The following is a 24,987-nucleotide window of genomic DNA, read 5'->3' on the forward strand; positions in this document are numbered from 1 at the left end:
TGCTCACTTGTGACGTCAACAGCGAAAATGGAAACAATGGCTTAATGTCATTAAACATTATTTTTTTTTTAAGAAAGAAATGAAGTCAAAATTAAGGAAAAAAAAAGTATCTTACCCAGTGTTTTTGACCATGCTTTTCAAATTTATTTATTTATTTATTTTTGAAAAGTGGGAAACGACCCAATTTAAAGTTAGATTTTACGTTTGTGCATTTGGTTGGCAAAAAAACAATCGGAGCTTTTGCTTTGTAACTGAACTGTATGAAGAATAGGATGTGTTTTAAAACTACAACGCCGGAAATAACATACAAGCAATCAATTTATTTGTCACAAGTATACACGAAATCTAATCTCGACACAACGAATTCCTTTCGACACTTGAATTGAGCAGAATCATGCGACAAAACATCAAATCCTGTGTCGAGGATTTATAGTTATTTACACTTCTGCTATTTTTGTAACAAATATTTTTTTTACAGAACATACATGTTCACAAGTGAACATGTGACAGTTACATCCGAAAATTTCCTTTTTTACAGTTTTTACAATTGAAAATATTATTTGACTTTCTTTACGTTTGATTCACATAGCTCCTTAAAAAATCGAAGTATCTAAGCTGCATTATTAAATGTTTTCATCCTAATTTGATACTATGAAGTAATTTTACAAGAAGCACAACTTAAGTTTAACAGGCTTTCATTCTGTTTTCTTAAACAAACTGAATGTTTTCATGAAAATGTTTTGTATTTTCCTGTAGAAAAAACCGTTTGCTGTTTTTATCAACTTCGCAAGCAAAATTAATTCTAAAACTGCTGTAATTGCTGCTTTTAAAGAAATACAAACTTTTCTTTAATGCTAAACGTTAGTAAATGTAGACAAAGAATAAAGTTTTGGCAGAGTTTATTCCGTGTCTATGTTTAAAGAGCTTAAAAAAATAATATTTTTATTTATTTATTTATAATTTTTTTGAAGTTTTCAAATACATTTATTAAATTGTGCATCGTTATTAACTTTTATTTCCGTTCTTATCTTACATGCCTGCTTTTTTTATACGATGAAATGATTCTCTTAAAATTAACGTTCCTTCCTTTAATATATATATATATATATATATATATATATATATATATATATATATATATATATATATATATATATATATATATATATATATATATATATATATATATATATATATATATATATATATATATATATATATATATATATATATATTTGTATTTTATATATTTATATATTTGTATGTGTGTGTGTTTATTAGTCGTTTTAAAGTCGTTTTAAAAATTCGCTACCTTTCGGATATCCAAATAGCGAATAAATAACAATTTAATAATTTAATAAAGAAAGAAATGTGTTTTCAAACTTTAAAGCGGATTATCTTTCTGTATAACTTCAACTGTAATTGATACTTGATACTAAAATCAGCACTAACTTCAAAATTAAAATAAGAATGTCTTCCACACATAAGCGTTTGCAAAAAAACATATAAACAGAGGCTTGCTTCATCTTAGTGATAGCTGTATATGCATTCATCAGACAAAACAAGAGCGGATCATGTAATATTACTAAAGCAAAAGCAGATCTAAAATTCACAGCATATTCAAATCAAAATGTTATTTATTAACATAAATGATAATTTGAAGTCGATTATATAGTTCATCAATAACAACTGATACACTGATACAATTTCAATGAAAAAAAGAGCACGTGTTTTACTCTACGCGGAGCCACTTGTTGCTTTTCTTGTGCAGCAGTTTTGCTCTGCATTGGACAGCTACTGATGACGTTGGTGTCTCCAAGCAAATAATTTTGGGGATGTCAGGTTCGTTTGTGGTTGTTTTTGGTTATGATAGCTGTTTCAGCACAAATCCGTTCATGGTGTCATTGTAGCTTCTTTGGGCGACGGCGGAGCCATCCGCTGGTGACTGTTATGTCGTTTAATCCAAAAGGACTGTGTTGGCCAAGTGTTGTTTAAATGTCAGGTCATCCGTAAAGTTTAGATGGTTTGCCATGTCAAACAGATGAAAACAACATAATTTACAGTTAAGAGTATTGCAAAAGATACAATAACACTTTAGCTATTTTTTTCAATTTGAATTGAAGGGTAAACCTTGTATTAGTGATACTCTTGTAAGTAACGCTAATTATAATTTCTGATTTTTTTGCTCGTTGGAACATGGCATGCAGTGTGATAAGTGCTGCAACAAATCCGTATACTAAATATTTATTCAAATGTGTTCTTCAAATTCCAGCATTCATCAATATGTGATTATTAATTTTTTTTTCTGAAGCTAAATGAAAAATATGAAATTTAAACTGTTTTTCTAGCATATGTCATCTTTTGGAAAAGAGTTTAAAGAATACTCAAATCCAGAGGGAGTATTTAATTGAAATAATCAAAATATCTTCATGATTTGCTATCGCTTTTTCAGTGGCAGTCACTTGATACACATATTCGCGCAGATCAAATATTTCAAAACGTTCTTAGTATCTTTCCCCCAACATGTTTGCGTAGCCGATGGTTTAAAGTGTAGACTGTGTCATTGGGGGGGGGGGGGGGGGGGTCAACTTACTGAACTACTCAAACTAGCAATCCTGGTTCAATACAGTCATGGTCGACACAGTCAACATTAGGGTTGATGAAATAAGTACTAAGTTCTTTTGAGAGTCAATGCTAGATTTAGTGTTGGAATATGAACTCTTCCTTTACAAATGTCATTTTTCACATCCGTACGCTAGATAAACATAAGTAAGCCCCACTTTATATGTAACTAGGCGTGAACAGAATTAAAATTAGCTATGATTTATACATGTATGTTGAACAATACTCATCAGCAAGTAGAAGAGACATTATGGTTTTCTAGTTACTTTCTCTGAATGCCAGTGAAAAAAGCTATTGTTTTTTAGTAGATTTTAAAGTCTCAACCACTTGGTACACTAAATTTGTGCTGATAAAACAGTCATTTGCATAACATCGTTTCCATATTATTTCGGTTTCTTCCTTCCTCTGAGTACTCTTGCGAAAGCTTTCCGGAAATCAGGACTAAAAAGGGTGTATAATAGAGGGTTCAGAGTGGAATTGGCATATCCGAGCCAAAGGAAGAGCGAGAAGAGCCACGGGTCCGGCTGGCAGGTTGCGCACAGCGCCATCAGCAAGGCGGTGGCGAAGAATGGAACCCAGCAGACGACGAAAACACCTGTGATGATGGCCAATGTCTTTGCCGCTTTGCGCTCTCTTTTCGATTCAATACTCTCTCGGGTTTTTTTCTTGACTTCCGTCTGGGGTATCTAATGAAAAAGTAATACGATTATTACTGTTTTTCCAACCGTGAATATATACTACAGAACATGAATGAGTAATAGAATGTACGATATACGAGTTAAATAAGAATCCAGTGAGGAAAAGAGTTGACCAGTAGAAGGGTACAGTGAAACCTGTGTTAGTTGACCACTTGCGGTGCACTACATTGGTGGTGAACTTAAGCAGGTGGTCAACTTACAGAGATTGATTTATAGAGTAAAACCTGTGAAGTTGACCACCCTTGTAAGTTGACCGTTTTTTTCAGGCACGGAATAGCCGTTATCATATAAATCAACCTCTGTAAGTTGACCACCTGTTTAAGTTGACCACTAAAGTAGTGTACCGCAAGTGGTCAACTTACACAGGTTTCACTAATTAGTATGATTTATATATTTATATAAGGGTTAATTCCGTGCCTGAAAAAAGCGGTCAACTTAGACAGGTGATCAACTTCACAGACTAATGTAGCAGGAAAACGATTAGTACGCTAGTTGGGTGTTCAATAGGATCCTGATAAGTTGATCCGTGAGTTTGACTATGTTTACCTCTTTTTGGAGAAATTAATGAAAGATGATTGGAGCTGAAGTTGGTTGTAGTTACTTTGGCAGTGCAATTTTATCCGCTTATTGGAATATCTCTTAAAAGAACATCCCGCTTAATATTTACAGTTTGTATTGTCCCTAACCGTTTTAAATCGTCATTTAAATTTCGGATACTTAAAAAATACTTCGATTATTAGGACTTTTATTTTTGTGGCATATTGGTAATTTCATTATATGTGCTCAAATGTAGGTTTCGAAAAGCGTTCCAACCCAAATACGCACCAATAACACTTCTATTTTTCACTGACTCATCAAAAAGAGGTAAACATTGTCGAGGGCACGAATAAAATTATCAGATCCACATTATACCACGAGGAATATTTTCAAAATCGTACACTTGTCCGAAAAGGTATTGTGCATTCATGACGAGAGGGCACTTCGGAACGCCCGCCCTCCCGAAAGCAAAGCTAATTTTAGCGTTGGGGTGCCACCAATCAATCGCCACCGCTTGCGATTGAGACAAAACTTTGAGACCCTAAACTTTGGCGTGCATTTAAATTTGCGAAAATATCTTTGGGTTCTTTTTTTTTTTTTGTTTCCCGCTTCGCTTAATTGTCGTCTCCGGGGAATCTTTACCTTTAAACTGAAAATTTCAGAACTATAAGGTAAAACACCAGTAGAGAGAGTGGCCACTTCAAGTTTACTTTTCACTTCAAGTAGTTCTTTGAAGAACGATATGAACAATAATAATGTGACTTTTTTGTTGATACTTAATGCAACTATCATATTGTATCAATTTTATTCATCAGTTATTTGAATTTATAGTGGATGGGAGAATAGCAGATGGCCACTACTGAAATTTTCAGATTTTGGAATGGCCGCTAATGGATCAAATTTGAGGTTTTAATAAAAATGGATAAATAATTGAACATATTGAAATTCTGACATTATTAGATCACGGAACGATTGAGGGAAATTGGTCTTTAATACGCTCGTTGAGTTTCAAGAGAGGTAATTAATATTGTAGACCAATAGTTTAAAAATATACTTCACTGTGACGACTACTACTGTGTTTTAAACATTGAAGTGGCCACTACTGAATCACTGGCCACTACAGATGTTTTAATTTAAATATTGTACGTACGAAAAAAAGAGCCTTAAGGCATTTTGTAATACAAATGTAATACAAATTTTGACAAGGCTGAATTGGATCCGGTCACTTAACTGTTTTACAGGTAAAATTGTCATTTTAGGAGAATGAAGAATAAAAAAGTGGTCAACAATGAACGCTATCTACTGGAGTTTAGGGTTAATCCACTGGACTGAGGGTTAAAATTTCAACTAGCAAATCATCCCAAAACAGGCGGTTTCTTTGTTCAAATGAAGAAGCGGTATTCAGCTGTCATTCTTTGACTGGCGATTTTCTAGTTTTAAATAGGATTCTAAGCCGTTCACGAGCCCGTCATGAGATTTAATTGCAGCAGACGATCAGAAATTATTTAACATTTTTATCTGTTGCTATCTCAACCAATAAAATGCTTGTAATTAATTGAAGCCTAGCTTCTATAATGATCTTTATTCACTTTTCACACTCGATTCTGCTTCTCTGATTAGCAAACTGTGGGAGAAAGTTTCGTGTAGGGCCACAACATACGAAATTTTCTTGGAGTACGGAGGGGAGAAAGGGGGTGGGGGTACAAAACCCCGTCATGAACAACGATTGCAGAATTCTGGAAGAAAAAGATAACTACAAAAATATTATTTTTTTGTTTCCATACTTCTTGATTTATTACCAAAACTTTTATGCCGGAAATTTAGTTTTCAATGCCCAACATAGAAAAATCAAAATTCCACAAACGTTGTATGAATTATTTTCAATGTTTTAGTTTGCAAATAGGAGTACCACGCCAAAATAAATTTTCACATACAGATAGAGACAAGAGTTTCAGTAGATGAATAAGGAATTAGAAAATTGAGAGTGTATCTTAACTACGTTTCGTTAAAATATTGATGAGTTAATGCATTATTCATTTTTATTCAAAATATTTCGTTTTTCTCTTTTTTTGTTTCGTTTTTGAATACAAAATTCACTAACTCAAGTCACCGGCCTTCACATTATGCTGTTTTAAATTTTGAAAACTTCGGGAGGAAAGTTTGGTTGATTTTAAAGTATTTCCGTGAAGGATTTCGAGACTTAATTGGCAGCTTGATGTTAGTAGCTAAAATTTTGCTCGCTCGAAGCAGGATTAGAACTTGTAATGACTTCGTAATAATTCCTCCGTTTTTCGAAAAAGTGGCTTACCATTTTTTTTTTCCTATTTTCTTTTTTTCTTTTTTTTTTCTTATTTTTATCCCTTTATAATCCTTAGATTCCGGAAGTCGTATAAAGTGACGTAATGATGGAGTTTTTTTTTCCTCTAAACAAAAGAGAAACGTTTCACAACATTATGTTATGATTGCAAGCTTAGCAGCTTTTGTTTTAGGTGCGGGCAAACTTTTGTTAAGTTGATTTAGTTATTTTAAATTGAGTAAATAGGCTGAATTCCCTATTCAGGCATGACATAATAATTTTGCGTCCTTTATTTATTTAATATTTAAGAAAAATGACCCTAAATTATAAGAAAGTCGGAGATTTGTGAAAAAAGATGTCACAAAATCGGTGTTATGTACATTCCAATTAGTTCTAGATACATTTCTTTGCTATTTTTGCAATAAATAAGTGAAAAATTAAAATATTTTGAACATTTATTTTGAACATATTTTGAATTTAATTAGTTTATGAAACCACTTCAGAAACGATGAAAAAGTAAAATTAAAGAAATAATTTTTTCGGAGTATTTTCGGAAACGATTAAAGTCGTAACAAGCCATGACCAAAAATATAAAGAAAAGAGAAAGAAGGATTTGTCATGATGTGTACTTATCTGATTTTCTCAGTTCAAAACTGAATGATCTGCGTTTGTTTTCCCTGAAGCTTCTCATTGTTAACGTAAGCACTTACGATTACCAACTGCCGCACATAACTTGTACTAAAAGGACCAATTTAATTAAAAGGATTAATTTAACTACTAAACTTAAAATGAAATAATCAGAGATCAAGTTTAGGTCTCTGTTAATGGGATACGGTTGCCTCGCCACCCAGCTGCACCGCATAGCCAAATATATTTCCGCCTCAAAGCAAACAATAGGCTATCTTACTGTTATTCCTGGGATTAGGTATCTTACTGTTATTCTTGGGATTAGGTATCTCACTCTTATTCCAGGGATTATATATCTTACTGTTACTCTGAGGCGACAATATGTACTCACTGTGTGGTTCTTGAAAAGTGATGGAAAGGGAACACTTGAACCAACTTGGAATATTTTGTGAGCCTACAGAAGGGCCGAGATATTAGGAGGCAATAGCGCCCATAGAGCAATGACTCCAATCTTTAGTTCATTGCTAGACGTAACCCTTTCCCTTTGCCACTTCAAATAGATATTAAAGAGGAAATAGGCTGTAAACTATCCCAGGTCGTAGCACAATTTGTCTCATAAATGTTCTAGAATAACCGTCAACGTTGTGACAACCATTTTAAAATGTTTATGAAACACTTCAAGGTTATGTAGGCTACCTGGGATCTAACGAAAAACAATCTACAAAAATACCAATTAGAAAAAGAGAGGAAAGAAAAAAACAGAAATTAACAAGAACAGGTTCTATCATTGAAAGATGGGACTGCAATGAGAGATTTTTCACTTTCTGATCAGTTAAAGGAAATACGGCTAGGTTTCAGAAAACAGGAGAATGAGCAAGGGGAAAAAAAGGTATTATTTTAAAGCACATTGTGTTTCAAGGCTTCATGCAGGAATGAAAAGAATTTCACAAACAATGTTCTGACAAAAAATGTCGAAGGAACATTAGATCTTAGAATGAAAAATAACAGAAGCGAAAGAACACTAATATCAATGAATGTAACTCTATCATTGATCATTTAATCGCCGTAGCAAAAGGCGCCTTGATATTTCTGATTTGATAAATCACAGCTGATTTCTCCTAAAAAAAAACAAGCTATTAACAAACCATAACTTGTTGCGAGGAAATGGAAAATTCGTTCATGCTCCATCAATACCCGCGTTTGCCTTACATTCTAAACATTCAATAAATATTCAAAACCCAACCGATCGAAAACGTTACCCTCGTAAAAGCATATTAGTCTTGAATATTTCACCCGAAACGAATAATCTCAAGCTATATCTCAAAATGGTTCGTTCCATTTAATGCAGTGGGGAATGATTCTTCGGTCCTTTTTCCACATAAATTTGAGGGATGTAATGGGGTTTAAAACTCGGCGATTTTAGTAGTCCTACCATATCTTACTCAGTGCAGAATCAAAAAAGAATGAATAGTTATGATGATCGTGGGATTCGAAATCTTATTCCAGCAATATTTCAAGTCATAACCGTATGCAGATTTTAGTAAGTTATTATGGCTGCATATTCAGCGGAAAGATTAGAGGAGATGGATAAACTCGATGTAAGATTTAATTTTCCCTTGGGATTGAAACATCCTTATTTTATAAGGTTAGGTTAGCATTAAGAAATCTAACGCTATTATCCGTTTACCGGTAAGGTCGGTTGTCTAACATCCCAGGAAAGTTTAAATGCTAAAATACTATTATTTTACTTGACTAGATAGCGGTTTCAGTCCACCTATCTTTTTTTTTTTCAAGCCATATAGCAAGTGACTGAGCATAGTTAGAGCTGAATGAAGTCTATTAATTGGGTTTGGAGTGTCCTACTTCATCGAAAATGAAGATGTTTTTTTCACCTTGCAAATTTTCTAAGGACTTTTTTCTTTGTCACTTCGTATCTAATTACTTTTTTTCCTACAGTATGGCATATTTTATTTGTAATTATGTCTGTAAATAATTTTTTAACACAGATTGCAAGGTCTCCATTTTTAAACTTCGTCGTAGAAAGGAAATTGGTTATAAGTTTGAAGTGTATGTGTATGCGTGTGGCACCGTAGCTCACAATCTGATTTCGGTAATTTTTTTCCGAAGGAGACTTGATCGAGATTGTTGTTAGCCAAGCCTAGTCTTTACACAACTTTAACTACCGAAGGCAATAATTAACAACCTCGAAAATAAGCGTTTTTCGCAATTTTTGTTTTTAAAGCGTGCTTACACGCTTAAAATATTAATACTGAAAGAAAGAGCGGATTTTTTGTGCATTTCATGAAATTGTTTTGAACTTTCTAGTTAAATAGACAATAGAGCTTAGGGGAATAATATAACCCTTTTTATCAGGAATTTAAATACAGTTCAAACCTTTATTCACGTGACTGTCAATGGTATCGTTGTTGGGCCAACAAGGAAAGAGGTAGGCCAATAATACTTTCGGACCACCAGTGTCCCCCCCTCCCCCAGTTTTGAAATTTCCGTCCCCCCAGTTTCCATCCTACCTTTGATAAACTTAAGGGGGTAGTTCTTTTAAATGTTGGTAAAACTGGAAGTTAACCCGACTACCGATGAGATAGAAGGTTGTTGGTGGAAATGAGCGCATCTTTTAGCTTTTAGGATGACAGGTTAAGTTTTTTTCCGTTTACAACTCCCAAGACAATGAAATATTTTTTTTTCTTTTTGTTGTTTCCATAGAAATTGTTTTTGTTTCCACTAATTTTCAACTCATTGAAGACAGTAAAAAAATACATTTGTGTCCCTTTCATACTGTAAAGATAATAATTATTATTTAATGATTGGTTTATGTATTTTAGTAGAAGTTTTCAAATATTCTGATTTATTAGTGTTTTCACTCCGATTTCAATTTGTCACTCGTCTGAAAGTTATGAAAGAGAGAAATAACTTTTAGAAATATTAATTGATCAAATGTTGAGTATATTGAGGTTCTAAAAGGGGAAAAAGAATTCAGTAAAAAGTTTTAAAGAACAACTTCAAACCTGGTTACAATACATAATTGTGAATAATTTAATTTTCGGAGACAAATTAAATTTCTCTCCTTAAAACATTGTGTTTCACAGTTATTGAGAAAAATTTAAGCATTAATTAACTTAGAACATTCTCAAGAATTTTTACTTTATAGCTCAAAATTAAATCAATGCAAACTATTAAAACGAATAACCTATCACACAACCTAGCTAATTTACATGTTAGTTAAGAATAATTAAGTTAGCTACAGATAAATTTTGTTAATGCATAAAGAGCCTTAAACTAATTAGTTTAAATAGCATTTTATTAATTTTTTAATGTTTCCTGATTTTATTAACGTTTGTAGGCAGGCTGTAGAATGAAAGATCGAAATAATTCACAGCTCATTTGCTGATAAACTACTTTTATTAGCAAAGCATTTTGTATTTAATTAAATCCATACTTCTTTTTAATATAATAGGACATAAACGCTAAGTGCTTCAAAAAGTTAATGACCTTTTTTCTCAAAAATTTTCAACGTAATTATGTAAAATCAATTTGTAATCTTAGCATTTCAGATTCTTTTGAAAATAAAATTTTAATAGTTAGACGGTATGGCTACAAATCGTGTGAAATTAATCTGTAATTCGGCTCTAATATTTGCTTATCAAAATGCTAAATAGGTAATTTTTAAACATTTCTTTACTATATTTTGCATAGTACATTGCATTCCTTGCAATATTAAGATCATTTTTTGGTTTTCTTTTCTCTTTTAGTTTTGCATTAGCTACAATTTTAATTGATACATTTTAGTCATTGCTGTCAACGGTAGAAGAAAATAGCGTACAAGTAAATATTTTAAAATATTTTTAATAACTGCAGAAGAAATTGAGACATTTTGTTAAAATTTGGATGTTTTGATAGAAAGAAATGTAGCAAATTTGATGAGCTATTTATATGATTTCGGGTGGTAAAACAAGAAAAAGATACTAGGGTTAAAAAAGTTTACTCCTGTAATCAGATTGTTATACAGTGGTGGACAAAATTATAGACTCATTTTTTTTTTCTTTTGTTTTAATTACAACATGACTCAGTTTAAATTATTTTCATTGAAGTAAAGATGAATAGTTGAAGAAATAGTTCTAAAATTAGTACATCTTATCAATCAAATGAAAAAATTCATAAAGTTAGAAAATTTGCAAATTTAATATTTTATCATTACGTGAAACCTGGACAAAAGTATAAACTCAGAGGTAAAAAATCCAGGATTACGAGAAAGTTTCGTTCCAAAATGTTAATTTAACGCCATAGAATGAATAAATGTTGCCATCAGTAATTTCTAAAAGTTTTTTTTTTTTTTGGAAATTAATGAGAAACATATAAATGCACCGCTGGACAAAATTATAAACTTATTTTTTATCATTTTATTCAATCATAATTTAACTCAGTTAAAAAACGTTTTGTTCCAGTAAAGATAAATAACTGACTAAATAGGCCTAAATTCAGTATAACTTATAAACTTTATAAAATAAATAATTTAATTTAAAAAAATCTCAACTTTAATATCTTTATAATACATGAAACCTGGACAAAAGTAGCAACTCAAAAGTAAGAAACTCTGAAGTTTGGTAGAATTTTATTCAAATACTTAATCATTTAATACCCAAAAATGAACCAATGCTCAACTACAAACTTACAAAACTGCGTAAACATAATTATAAGCTGCAGAATTTTATTTATTTATTTATTTTTTTGAGTTTAGTTAAGTTACATTTGCAATTACTTCAGTAAAACAAAAGCATAGATTTAGGAAAATGTAATTTGGTATTAACATGGATAAATTGAAAAAAAAAATCAATATTTGAAATGTTTTAAAAATTAACACTGCATTAAATCTAGCCATTAGTGTAAACTACAAACGTATAAAAACGAGTTGGGCCCTCAGTTTTCTGAATTACCTCGAATATGCGGCTGGGCATGTAGATTTCACAAGGTTTCCAACAGCTGCAGTGGCATATGGTTCCATGCTGAAAGTATTGCCCTTTTTAATTCCTCTGTGGTTTGGTACTGGTGCCGATCATAATAAACTTTGCGAATCGTGATCCCCCAAAGATTTTCAATCGGATTAAGATCCGGACTACGAGCTGGCCATTTGATAACTTTGATACCCCACGCTTGAACCATTCTTTTGTACTTTTCGCTGTGTGTACACTCGCGTTATCTTGCTAAAATAACCAGTTACCTCCAGGAATCAGATGAGCAAAAGGTAAGAGATTATCTTCCATTATTAATTGGTAATCTTCAGCGTTCTACCTTCAATTAAGAAATGCCAATCCTGCTTTACCATGCTGAGAGAGTTATTTATCTTTACTGGAACAAAACTTTTTTTAACAGAGTTAAATTATGATTGAAAAAATGAGAAAGAAAAATGAGTTTATAATTTTGTCCAGCGGTGCATTTATTTATATGTTTCTCATAAATTTCCAAAAACGAAACTTTTAGTAATCACTGATGGCAACATTTATTCATTCTATGGCGTTAAATTAACATTTTCGAACGAAACTTTCTCGTAATCCTGGATTTTTTACCTTTGAGTTTATACTTTTGTCCAGATTTCACGTAATGATAAAATATTAAATTTGCAAATTTTCAAATTTTATGAATTTTTTAATTTAATTGATAAGATATATTAATTTTAGAACTATTTCTTCAACTATTCATCTTTACTTCAATGAAAATAATTTAAATTGAGTCATGTTGTAATTGAAACAAAATAAAAAAAAAATTGAGTCTATAATTTTGTCCATCACTGTAGATATGGCTTTATTTCTAATGTTAAAGTTTCAAAGATGGTAAATTTATCCAAACGTTTGCAATTCTGGACACTTTTTTATAAATTTTAATGTGAAAAAATGTATGAATTTAAAAATAGTAATTCAAGTTTTAAAACGTTCTCTCTTTGAAAATTTTACCTAAATATGCACTAAATGTCCTAGAATAGTTATCGGTTCAGATAGATTTCAAAATGAGTTTTAAAAATATTTCAAAAGATAATTTAATACCTCTTTCATATTGATAATGTAGTTTGTACGTTGTCGTTTTTACTTCCTATTATATCCTTTTTTCCCGTAAAAGTAAAAGAAAGAAGAAAAAAACATGAACAATAGCTTAGTACATATAGAAAATATTGCTTAAAAAATTAAAAAAAAAATAAGTAAAACAATAAAAGAAATGTTGAACAGTTAAAACTTGGAAAGTAGGGTGTTAAGATAGGTGAAAATACGAGTCTGCCGGTCGTCTGTCTCTGTCCTTCTCTAATAAATTTTGAGCGTTAAAAAATCGTTCCCATATTTCACATTTTGGTTTGAACAATATGAACTCATATTTGAACAGTATTTGAACTTGTATATGATACGCCGTTGAAACAAAGAGGTAAACTTTCGTCTGTATAATCTTTTCACCATCAAACCATCTAAGGATATAGGATAACTTTGAAAATGTATAAAATTACGTCCTATCGATACATTTAAGAGTTTAAAGAAAAGATCTCAGTTTGCTCTGTACTTACACAAATAATTTGTATATTTCAGTTACGTCATTTTTTCTGGTCGTTGATAATACTTTTTTTTTCTCGAATTGATTAAAAGAAATTTAGCTACAAATGAAACCCATAAGTTCAGTCATACTGTGTCGATATTACTTTCTTTTCTCAAATTGGTTGAAAGAAATTTGGCTACAGATAAAACCCATAAGTTCAATCATACTGTAAAAGTATCGTCAGAGTATATAAAAAAACATTAAAAGTTCCTCGGAGCTGTCATTATGGGTAGTCATTATGGGGCTGTCATTATAAAGATTTTTTGAAGCTTCTTTGATGCTAACTATTGTTGGACTTCTACAATGGCATTCGTTTGGCAACTTGGAGCAATTGCGACGCTGACATTAGGCATTTAATTACTTTAAAATTTTCATTACTACACAACCCCCCCCCTCTCCCCAAATGAAATGTGAAAGAATAACTGTTAGCTGATTTCTATTTTCTTTTAATTTGCAGAGAAAAGGTTCATGTGCATTAACGTCTTGAACATTTTTTTGAGGGTGGAAACTCTCAATTTGTCGAATGGGATTTCAAATTTCGCCGAATGATGATAATTTTGCCGAATAGAACTCCCACTTTTGCAGAATCATCAGAAAATATTTGCTGAATAATGAAATTTTTGGGAGGTCACAGTGACCTCACATCGGGGTCATCCCCCCGACTCACACTTCATCACCCCTATCACATCACCCCTATTCATTTGCGCTAAAAACGCATGATTTCCTAATGGCATGCGAATCGCCTCCAGCACAAAACATGATTTAACAAGACAGGAAGGGTTTTAATAATTCGCAGAGCGTTCTGAGCAAGTCCACTAATTGTTTCATAGTTTAAAGATCAGGAAAAGCTTACCGCCTCATTCGCGTTATTGAAGGCAGTGCTATTCATAGAAGAATTGTTGGCGACCAATGGAAGAAAAGTTGCTGGCCGGACGCTGTGGCCCGGCTTATGACGAATCCTTTTCCTAGCCACCTGATATATCTTCCAGTACAGGAGAAGAATCACCACTAGTGGTACGTAGAAAGTGGAACAGGTGGCGAAGATCTGGTACCCTGCATCTTGGCTCACTAAACATCTAAATCAGAAGAATATGAACATTAGTAATTGGCTAATTACTTATATAAGACGAACCATTTAGAGATGTTACATCAATAAAGCTTTTTAGACATCATTAACATAGAAAAACTGCCCAACAGCCTGAAAATGATGCATTTTTATAAAAAGCAGGAAAAAAATACTACGACATACAGAGGGTCCCAAAAGTGCTCGTACATCTTGAAATTTTGTAGTAAAACCAAAATAACTTGAAACTGAATTCGAAAATGAAGTCCAATTTTTTTTCACTCCATTCCTATGCCATTCTGAACGAGTTCTGAATCAAACCCAGTAGTTTTTTTTTTTTTTCAAAATATTGCCAGATTTTATTTTTGAAATTCGTCAAAAAACGAAGAGACAGAGAATAAATACGCCGCAAAATTCATCGTACACTGTTATATTTTCGAATTAATTCATGCTTAAAATTATCATTTGTCGTTTTTTTATTATTTTTGCATTGTGATGACACTGTAAAATCATTTGGCTTATTTAATCCCTAATATTCCTGCTTATAATTTTAAAATGCCAGGTATGAGTAAAAAACACGATTCGAAATTTGATTTTTTCCCCTCACAGTAGCCGTAAATTGATTTGAAATGTCAATAAATTAGTTGATTTATACCATTCTAGAGTGAAAATCTTGATAAAATGCTTTAAAGATAAGAATCGGATCGAAAACAAGGTAAGAAAAGGTCATCTAGCAAAGTTAACAAAGCGTGATTGGAGATTTACAGTTAAAAAAAACATGAAAAATACACATTTGAGTGCTGAAAAAGTTTCTGCAGAATTGAATGAAACATTTTACGTTTAATTTTCACCTAAAATTGTTCGCCAAGTTCTCTGATTAGTTGGATTAAATGGGACCTCTTCCTGCAGAAATTTTCTTGTTCGTGGAAAAAAACAAAAAGTTTACGCTTTCCGTCGCAAAATCAATGATAAATAAGCTCAAAACGTTATGGAACAACGTCTTACTTATAGAAGAAAATAAATTCAACGTTTTGGGTTCAATTGTTGTAGAATTGTAAGTAGAAGAAAAAACGAGGAATTTAATCTTAAGAACTTAGTTGGATCAGTTAATCAGGACGGTGAAGGTGTTGTTGGGTGAGGGTGCATATCAACGTCAGGACTTGGAAGTTTGGAATTTTTTGATGAAATAATGAATCATGCTGTTCATTTAAATATTAAAAAAAAAAACAATTTTAAACTATTAGCCCAAAATTTGGTAATCGGAAACAACCTTGTTTTTTACCAAGATAACTATAAGAAATACACGTTTGTGTTTGGTGCCTCAAAAATTGTCCTAAAGCTTAGAAATATCTCCTCAATCGCCAGATTAAACTTAATGGAATATATTTGGAGATATCTGGTGGCTAGATTACGAAAAAACGGCTTTGAAACGAAAAGCGAACTAGAAACAGTAAGACTTGAAATGCGGCTGAACATTTAATGAGAAATTGCACAAAAAAAGAAAGAAAAAACAATTAAATCTATTCCCAGACCTTTAAAAGCTGTTGTTGATACTGCATGATATTCTACTAAATAATAACTTAGTAAAAAGTTACATTTTTTTTCGAATTTTTTGACATTTTTTCAAAGTGTACGAAGACTTTTGTGAGATCAAGTTTCTGGCACTTTTTGATTCTTTATTTCTTAAAAATAAAGTTTCCTTATGTTATAAAAAATTTCATGTAGTTTGTTGAAAATAGATCATACATCTTATAATTAAGTACGCATTCAAAAATATTAGTTTTAACGCATGGATAATGGCGTAAGTCATTGAAAATTGTAAGTGTACGAACACTTTTGGGAGCCACTGTATAATAATGTAGCGCCTAGGAAGATGAAAATTTAGATGTTTATTTTTTTCTCAACTAATTTACTTGGAAGTAAAAAGTAATTTAATCACACACATTTTTAGCATCACATCAGTCACACACATGCGACTGTAATGACTTTTACTTCTTTGTACAAAATACCCTTTTTTTCCCACTAAATTATTTCCGTTGCTATTCACATCTGTTCATATATGGCCCATCTGATGAGGCCCCAGGGTATTTTGGGATTTTTTCATTTTTTCCTTCTTTTAAATGAATTTTTCGTTCTTGTTCAATCCTTATATTGCTATTAATATATATATATATATATATATATATATATATATATATATATATATATATATATATATATATATATATATATATATATATATATATATATACACCCTTCGATTAATGGTCAACTTATCTGAATAATAACTGTAGCCTGCATAAAGGAGTCAAAACGCCAAGAGCACTTCCGTCGGACTTATTTTATTGCCTTACATGTGTTATCTGTTGTATGTTATGAGTACATGTAATGCGTTATAAAATTAGCTATAATCTAATTAGCTGTAACGACGGATAGCCCGGGCGGGTCCGAAGTTAAGCTAGTTTATAGCCGAACGCTCTACCGAAAAAACCTTATCAATTTAACCGAACAATTAAACCCAGTGCTCTTAAACTTTATTTAAAAAAAAAAAAACTGGTTAATTGTGAATTTTTTTTCTCGCTGGCACTAAAAATTGTAAAATTGTACTAGAATTTTGCATTAAAAAATCTGCATATAAGAATTAGAGGCTGCATCAAAGTTTTGTAACAGCAAATTGCGTTTCCGAAAAATTGATTTTTAGACTGTTGATCTATTTTTGATCTGTCGCCGGCCCGATAAGCTTTAAATTGAGGGGGGATTTTCTTGAAGAAATAAGAAAGATCTCGCATACCGACAGAAAAATAATCCACAGAAATAATATATACGATAAGATATTGAAGAGAAGTGTTTTTATCTTTAAAAATGTATACAATTTGTTATAGCAGGCTGCTTGAACCGTTATGGCATAGATAGATGGCAGCACGTGTTCATCATTTTACCGAACGGTTAAAATACAAAATCAATTAAACTAAGTTCGGTTTTTAGGTGTAGCTTTTCGAATGTCGTTAAAATGTGACTGGCTATTTTTTTTCCTATTTCTTTGCCGAAATTATAAATAATAATAATAATAATAATAATAATTTACCTATCAAGTTGTTAGTAATTTCATGTTTTGCCTCCTATTCTAAAAAATATTCATAGGTTAACTAAATGAAAAACGTAATTTCATTTCGGGGTAGTAATTTTTTATTTGTACTATGGTCAAAAACTCATTAAAAGAATCTATATTTCAGCATACGATTTTTTTTTCTGAACAAAATATTTTTCTATTGTAGTCTGAAATCTTAAACCTGATACTTATATTTTCGCTTACATTGTGCTTTAGTTTTCTGATCGGCTTTAACAAAAAAAAAAAAAAAAAAGAAAAGAAAAGAAAAAAAGCTTTAAAAAAAAGATAGCTTACAATTAAGAATCACTTTAGCTACAGATTGCATCAGGTTTTCGTTCCAGCAAGGAGCATTTCCATCGTCTGAGCCGGGCCCGAACACTCGTTCTTCTGGTTACCATTCGAACGCTCTGCCGAACGAGCTGTTCAGCTCTGTCGAGCAGAGCACAAGTTAATTTTATTAATTTAACCGAAAACCTCAGTCCGGTGCTTTAAAACAGGTTTTTTGACAGAAAAAACAATTTTTAGAACTTGGGTCTATTTTTCGTCATTAGCCTGCACATCAAAATGAGGTGAACATCGAAGAAATCAATCAAGAATTTAAGGAAGATCTCACGTAGGAACAAAAAAAAAAAAAAAAAAGGGCTACAGAAATAATATATAAGAATAGAAAACTTAAAAAATAAAAATTGATGTATTTTATTTATTTATTTTTTGAGTTTTAAGAAAGAGTTACTTATGAAGAAAGGAAATATTAAACGTAACTCAAAGGGCATACTGAAAGTTTTACGGATTTGTTTTACTTCAAAACATAGCTTATCTAAACGAGTTTTTAAACCTTTTGTTCTAGACTAGTAAACATATTAAAATATTTTGCCATGCAGTTTGAAATTACAAAGGATCATTTTGCATCAAAAATTATAAATCGAAATTAGAGAATATTTTCCGACACCTGAGAACAAACATAATTTGCAATTCAAAAACGCCTCAAAAGTTACTTACAGAATCGCTAAATTTCATCAGAAGAAGCAAAACAAGTCTTTCCTTAATTAGGAAAAATATTAATTCGGTCGGAAATAGTTTTATAGGTAAATGCAGTTAGTTTATTCTTTCCTATATTTGATTGCAATACCGAAGGCTATAGCTATATTTGATGAGATGATTTATTGTTTTATATTTCATTCGATAGCTCAATTTTGCCTAACTGCAATGAAAATGCGTTGCTTGGTAGCTGCGATAAAAAAAAAAAATGTAAACACAAAGAATGCAGGAACAATGGATTTTTTTTTAGTAAATAGTCTTTCCTTTTGTGACAGTGGAAACTTAGGGTATACCGGGGCACGTTTACGCGGATTTTTTTCCCAATGAATTTTCTAATTTTTTATGTTTTAACTTAGGAAATTTTAGACATGGCACTTTTATGAAGCAGTTAATGGAGCCAAAATTGGTATATTCAGTTGTTGCTCAGACAGTGTTTTAACCGTTAAAAAAAATTATTTTTGAGTCCAAGTCGGTTGCGTAAACTTTCCCCGGAGCCGGGGTATGTTTACACATATTATTTTTGACACCTAACGTGGTTCTGTTAGTGTTTTGAAAATGATGTCTTACCATCGTTAAAATAAAGCAAATTTATTACAGACTGAATAGTGTATAAAGTAAAAGCTGAATGGGCATGAAGACAATACTATATGATTGTAACTTATAAGATACGAATTTGTAACTCAATTATAAAAAAAAATTGTGATTTTCAAAACTAAATAGCTTGAAAATACTAAAAAGGTTTAAGACAGTTCGGAGCGAAAACAAAAGTCAAGGCGCGTTTAGAACTAAAGCCTTGGTTTCCTAGAAGCGAATTCGCCGATCGTCGGTGTCGCTCTTCACCGAAGGGAAAACTTAATTCTTCTGCGCATGCGCGCCCGAGCTAAATCGACATCGTGAATGTCCACGCTGGAATCCCCTTGACTTTGATTTCAGCGTCACGGCGAGGAGTGACGTCGAAGATCGGCGATTCGCTTCTAGCAAACCAGGGCTTAAGATACCGTAAGAACGTGCGTAAAGCTGCTCCATCGTCAACGCGTAAACTTGCCCCGTCGTCAAAATTGGATTTACTTTTAACGTGAAAAAAAAATTAATATTTCAGTTTATACAAGTACATTTCTCAAAAAAGGATAAAATTCTGTTATTTTTTATATATTTGTTCTTTCTTAACTAAGTATTATGTATTCATAATAAGCTTTAAAACGTTCAACACAAAACTTACTCAATTTATTAGAATACAGATTATTCTTTCTGCATGCTAGATCGAAGCTAGACTGATGCTCAAAAACTTGTGCGAATATGTGCTTGGGAGTAGCATCAATCTGTTATGACTGTTGGCTCTCCAGTTATAATCCGTTTTGAAGAAAGGGCACTGCGTAAACGTGCCCCATGCATAAACGTGTACCAGTCTATCCTATTTTTTTGGAGTGCATTGAATCTCTTCTAATTCATTGCATTCTAAACCAAAAAAGGCATTCTATACAATGATAAGCGAGGACTGTTTACTCTTTAAGGAGTGGTGACGTGATTCAGATACACCTTCTTATTTGTGCAACAAATATTTGATTCAAGTTGTGATGGCGCGACAGATTCAATGTTTGTTAATGTAAAAAGTAAAATATTTACCTTGATGCAGAAGCAATAATAAAATAATGCAAAGGTCAATTCCGGGAGAGATAGACCACGTTTTTTCTTAGTTTTCTAAAAGCTGTATATATTTACATATATTTCACTTTTAATTGTATACATACATATAGCATATGATGTTTCTTACAAAAATCTTAATGGGGGCAGTCATATCTTTAAAGGAATTCTCGTTATGATGTTTTGTACTTTTTGTTATACGGTTCATCTTACCCGAAGTAGTCCGGGTCAGATGGAACATTTGAATGGGGAGAGACGGACCACAGTAAAATTGTGAAATAATTTCACATTTATTATATTTGTTCAAGCTTATTTTCTTACTTTCATTGCATTTTTAAAACCAATACTAAAATGTATCAGAATTTTCGTAAACAGATTGCAGTGACATTTTAAATTTGTGCTACAGGAGGCATTCCATCTAGCAACTTATGTTTTATGTTGTTTCCTTTCAAACTACAATAAGGAGAAAAAAAAAATGTTCCCTCACCATTGCAATAGTTTATCCTTTTACTCCAAATATAAATAATGCCACAATTTTAGATTATTTAATTCGCCGGGTTTTTTAATTCATCAGTAAAACAGTTCCATCTATATTAAAAATACAAAAGAGCTATTCAAAAAGATAAAAAAATACTTAAGTAAACCTTTAAACACCCATACTCTTTTCTTTAACGACTTTAAGAGCATTTTTCAAACTAGCTACAGTCCATTCCCTTCGTGTCTACGAACTTTTTCTAATGTAGGTAGTTGACATATTCTAAAAACAGGAAAATATCATCCTCTAGTATTATTAATTCAGTTCTTTGAAAATCAATATTTAAAAAAGATCAAGGTCCCTCTCTTCCGAATAAAGTTGTCCATCTTTCCCTATTGTCTGGGTAAGAAGAGCGACCCCCCCTCCCCCTAACTTTTCACTGTGGATTTTACGTCACCATTTTTGGTTATTAGGAAGTAGACATGTGCCCCGACATTGCAGTATCAAAAGCAGTTAGGTTACGTTTAATACAAGAGCTTAGATTTTATGATTATAATTATGTAAAAATATTATTCGACTTAGAGAAAAAAACAATTACTTTTACCTAAAAAAAATGTTTTTCGAGAAGCAAACAGCAGCATGTCATACAAAATGTCTTTCCGTACCTGACTGAAATAGTGGTTTCATCTATTGAGTCGCACAATGACGAAATTTTTGACTAATCCATCTCATACGGTGGTCCATCTCTCCCGGAGCTACCCTATACGAATTTTTGAGTTACAAGAAACCCCTTTTATGATGCAGAAATAAATTAGAGCTTTCGGCATAAAAGGGCGTATATAGGTATAAGGGGGTAAAAAAAGGCGTATATGCTACATGTTCTTTTATGTGTTAGTTTTTATTTTGCTTTAATTAAAGTTTTGCTCAAAAAAGTCGATTCTGGTATTGATTGTTTATTAATGCATTAGATTAATTACACTTTTTTATTTAAAAATCACTATAGTGTAGTCCAACCAGTGAATAAACACTTAAGCGCATTTAGATTTTCAAAAAACTCAAAGTATTATTAAAGATTGTAGTATTTGTCACACGGGAGGGACAATAAAAACACAATAGATGATGCATATGCAATTCTTTAAAAAAAAAAAAAAAGAGATTTTTTTATGGTTCTGCATCAAGGCAAGGCTGGGGTTGATATGAAAAGAAGTGCCGAGGCCAATGAGTGAACACTCCAACCCAAGGACATACAAAGCATTTTTTAGTCGTTTCCTTCCGGAAATGAGTAGGAGAAAGGTTATATAGCCAATCCAAAAAAAACTTTTTTTTTCCAAAAAAATAAAAAACTACATATTTATTAAACGGTCGGTCTTCACCAGTTGGTACTTTGTTCTGTGAACTTACTGTTTGTCTTCCTGTATTCTCTGCAGGAATCCGTCGTCTTTCCATCCGAAGACGGGGGCGAAGGAGACGAGGAAGCTAACGCCCCATATGAGGGCGATCATAACTCCAATCCTCCAGGCGCTGCGGTGGCGCACGTAATCGATGTTTGTTACGGCCCAGTACCTGCAAAAGGCGAGTAATATGTGTAAGTTACTGCAAATGCAGAATTAAGATTGCCGACGAACTATATCTTACTTTAAACAAAATAACTTAGTAGCTAAAATTTTAAATAACAACAGGCGATTAGTCAAAGCTGATAACTTGAAAGCCTAAACATAAACTTTATGTTCTTAAACATGCTCATACAAGTCATTTTAGAAATTTCTTTAAAAAAAGTGTTCAGACTAGAAATTATGGTATTAGCCAAAAAGTAGCTTGTGTAGAGTACGTCTCTTTATAAATCTTTTGAAACATTTCTGGAAAATTTAAAAAGAAAATACTTGGTAAAAAACATATTTGAGAGAAAGACAGGGATGCTTCAGAATGCTTGACCCAAACCCTATCGGATCCACGCTCAAAATGTCTGCTAATAGATGTTAAAAGTTAATCCATGCGCGTTAAAGATCGATACAAAGAATATGAAAAATGACGCATAAAGGTACATATTTTTGGATTAGAAAATATACTCTTGTTTATTTTCCTAAATCTGTGGGATGTTCAATCTGATTTTTGACGAAATTCAGGAACAGACAATAAAGGTTTCGAAATGATGTACACGTGGAATGTAAAGGACGGGCCTTAAAACATCCACTATCAAATTTGTTTGCCTGTCTCACATTTCACCCTTCATAGTGAGCAGCATAGTAAGGGCATCAACTGCTATCCAACGGTGACTACTGTCACTTGAAAAAAAAAGGATCAGCATCATGTGCTAGGGAATATTAATTACGTTTGAATTAAAAGTTCTTCGAGAAAACGCAATTTTTGAGGTGCGCCCTTTTTATTCTACCTGCGAGATAAATTTGACCTTTTAGCAAAGTTTTCACCGTGAGACAACTTTAAAAATGACATTTATTATTTACTTTTTTGACTGATCTAGTGAACTTTTGTACGCCTAACTTTTCTGGTTTTCCACAAATATTGGAGAAGATTAAATTTTGGAAAAAGTATCATTTTCAGTAAGGAGTAAGACCATTTCACGATAGATAGAAAGTCCTTACCTGTCTAGAGCAATAGCTACTAGATGCAGGATAGATGCCGTGCAGCAAAGAACATCTCCAGAAGTCCACACCTCACACAATTGAGCACCAAGAACCCATCGTCTGCCAGTCACTTCGTACAGTGCCCCTAGTGGCATCACCAGGCATGCTACCATCAGGTCTGCCACGGCCAGAGAAAAAACCAAATAGTTACCCACTGTCTGCAAGTGGCGCTCTCGACATATGGCCGCCAAAACGAATGCATTGCCAATCACAGTGAACAAAATTAACAGTCCCAATGAAACTGCCAGAGGCACCACTGTAGCTAACGGGAATTCATCCTGCTGCTGTAGAGCAGGCGAAACTCGATAATCCTCCAGAAATCCAGATTCGTTTTCATAACTCTGTACAGAAGAGTTTGAGTCTTTGACATTGTACATAAACGTTCCATTTGTTTGAACATTCATTTTGTATTATGATTCACTCATCAGAAGATCCGACATTAATCAGTATTTTCTTGTACTTTAAACATCCACTAAAAAAATAGATGCACCACTAACTCGTTCTTCCTGTTAATATCTCCAATGTAATTCTGTCCATGATAGTTTGAATACAAGCTTGAGTTGAGGCATAATCTTCACCACAGTAATAGTAGAAACTTCGTGGAGCCTTATGATGAGCCTAAAAATAAAAACAAGCATGTGGTGAAAAAAAAATAAAACTTTAAAAAATGCTTTAAATTTTAGACTTGACGAAATTTCCGAACCAGTATTATTTGAAAAGTTTCAGATGCCCAAAATCCAGGATTCAATGCTTGATTAAGCTGAGTCTTGAAAATATTTTTAAAATTTGAATAACAATTAGCTTAAAGCTTAATGATAGCATGTACCTGCCATCCAAAGGAAAAGGACAGATAATGTATAATGGAAGTGTTTATAAGCGGAGTTATTGAGATAAGACAGAAAAAAAAAAAAAAAAAACAATCGAACGCTGATATAATTGGTCATTATACATTATTTAATCCAGAATTAAATATACTTAGTTTGCATGAAAGCTTACGGAAGCTCAACTGTAGTATTTATTCTTTTTTAATTTTATGGGAGTTTTTACTTTTCAGAGGGAATTCAAGCTACTTACGTATGAAAATAGTATAATTTTTGAAGGTTATATGCTTTGTATCTTTTTTTTTCTACAACTTTGCAGATTTTCCTCTTAAGATAGCTTCAGCCAAGCAAAGCGTAATAAAGAAACTATGAACTTTATCTCTACTAATAACCAAATAGAAAGTCTGGATCTCTGGATGTCTGTGATGTGCATAGCATCTAGATCGTTTGGCTGATTTTCATGAAATTTGGCACAAAATTAGTTTGCAGAATGGGGGTGTGCACCTAGAAGCGATTTTTAAAGAATTCGATTTTATTCTTTTTCTATTCCAATTTTAAGCCCATTTCTCGCGTAAATTTGATAATATGGGGGAGAAATATTTCATTCACATTTTTAAGTTTTAGATCATTCGAACGCTTGGAATTTTCCGCATAAGAAGTTTGTTCAAAGTTTTTGCCAGCATTAGGAGAGCTGTAAGAATCGTTTAGACGAAACTAACATCTAAGAGCAAGCCAAACGATTCGATTTTGCTCGAGAGTAAAATCAAAAATTAAAGATAAATTGAAATTATTTTTGGAGCAGAAAATAAATTTGTATGTTACCATGATTC

The 24,987-nt window shown here is 32.3% G+C and overlaps 1 protein-coding gene across 1 annotated transcript; it reads right to left on the reverse strand.

Annotated features, from left to right (window-relative positions):
* Positions 1–1,495: 1,495 nt before the first annotated feature.
* Positions 1,496–23,821, reverse strand: LOC129228577 (5-hydroxytryptamine receptor 2A-like). The gene is given in 6 exon segments (XM_054863263.1): positions 1,496–3,308; positions 4,554–4,585; positions 9,354–9,393; positions 14,189–14,444; positions 22,096–22,257; positions 23,295–23,821. Coding segments are annotated over 6 exon segments (1,239 nt in total). The 5' UTR covers positions 23,741–23,821; the 3' UTR covers positions 1,496–3,005.
* Between the last annotated feature and the right edge of the window lie 1,166 nt (positions 23,822–24,987).

This window comes from Uloborus diversus, chromosome 1 (genome assembly GCF_026930045.1).
Source record: "Uloborus diversus isolate 005 chromosome 1, Udiv.v.3.1, whole genome shotgun sequence".
In the NCBI taxonomy this organism is placed as follows: Eukaryota; Metazoa; Arthropoda; class Arachnida; order Araneae; family Uloboridae; genus Uloborus; species Uloborus diversus.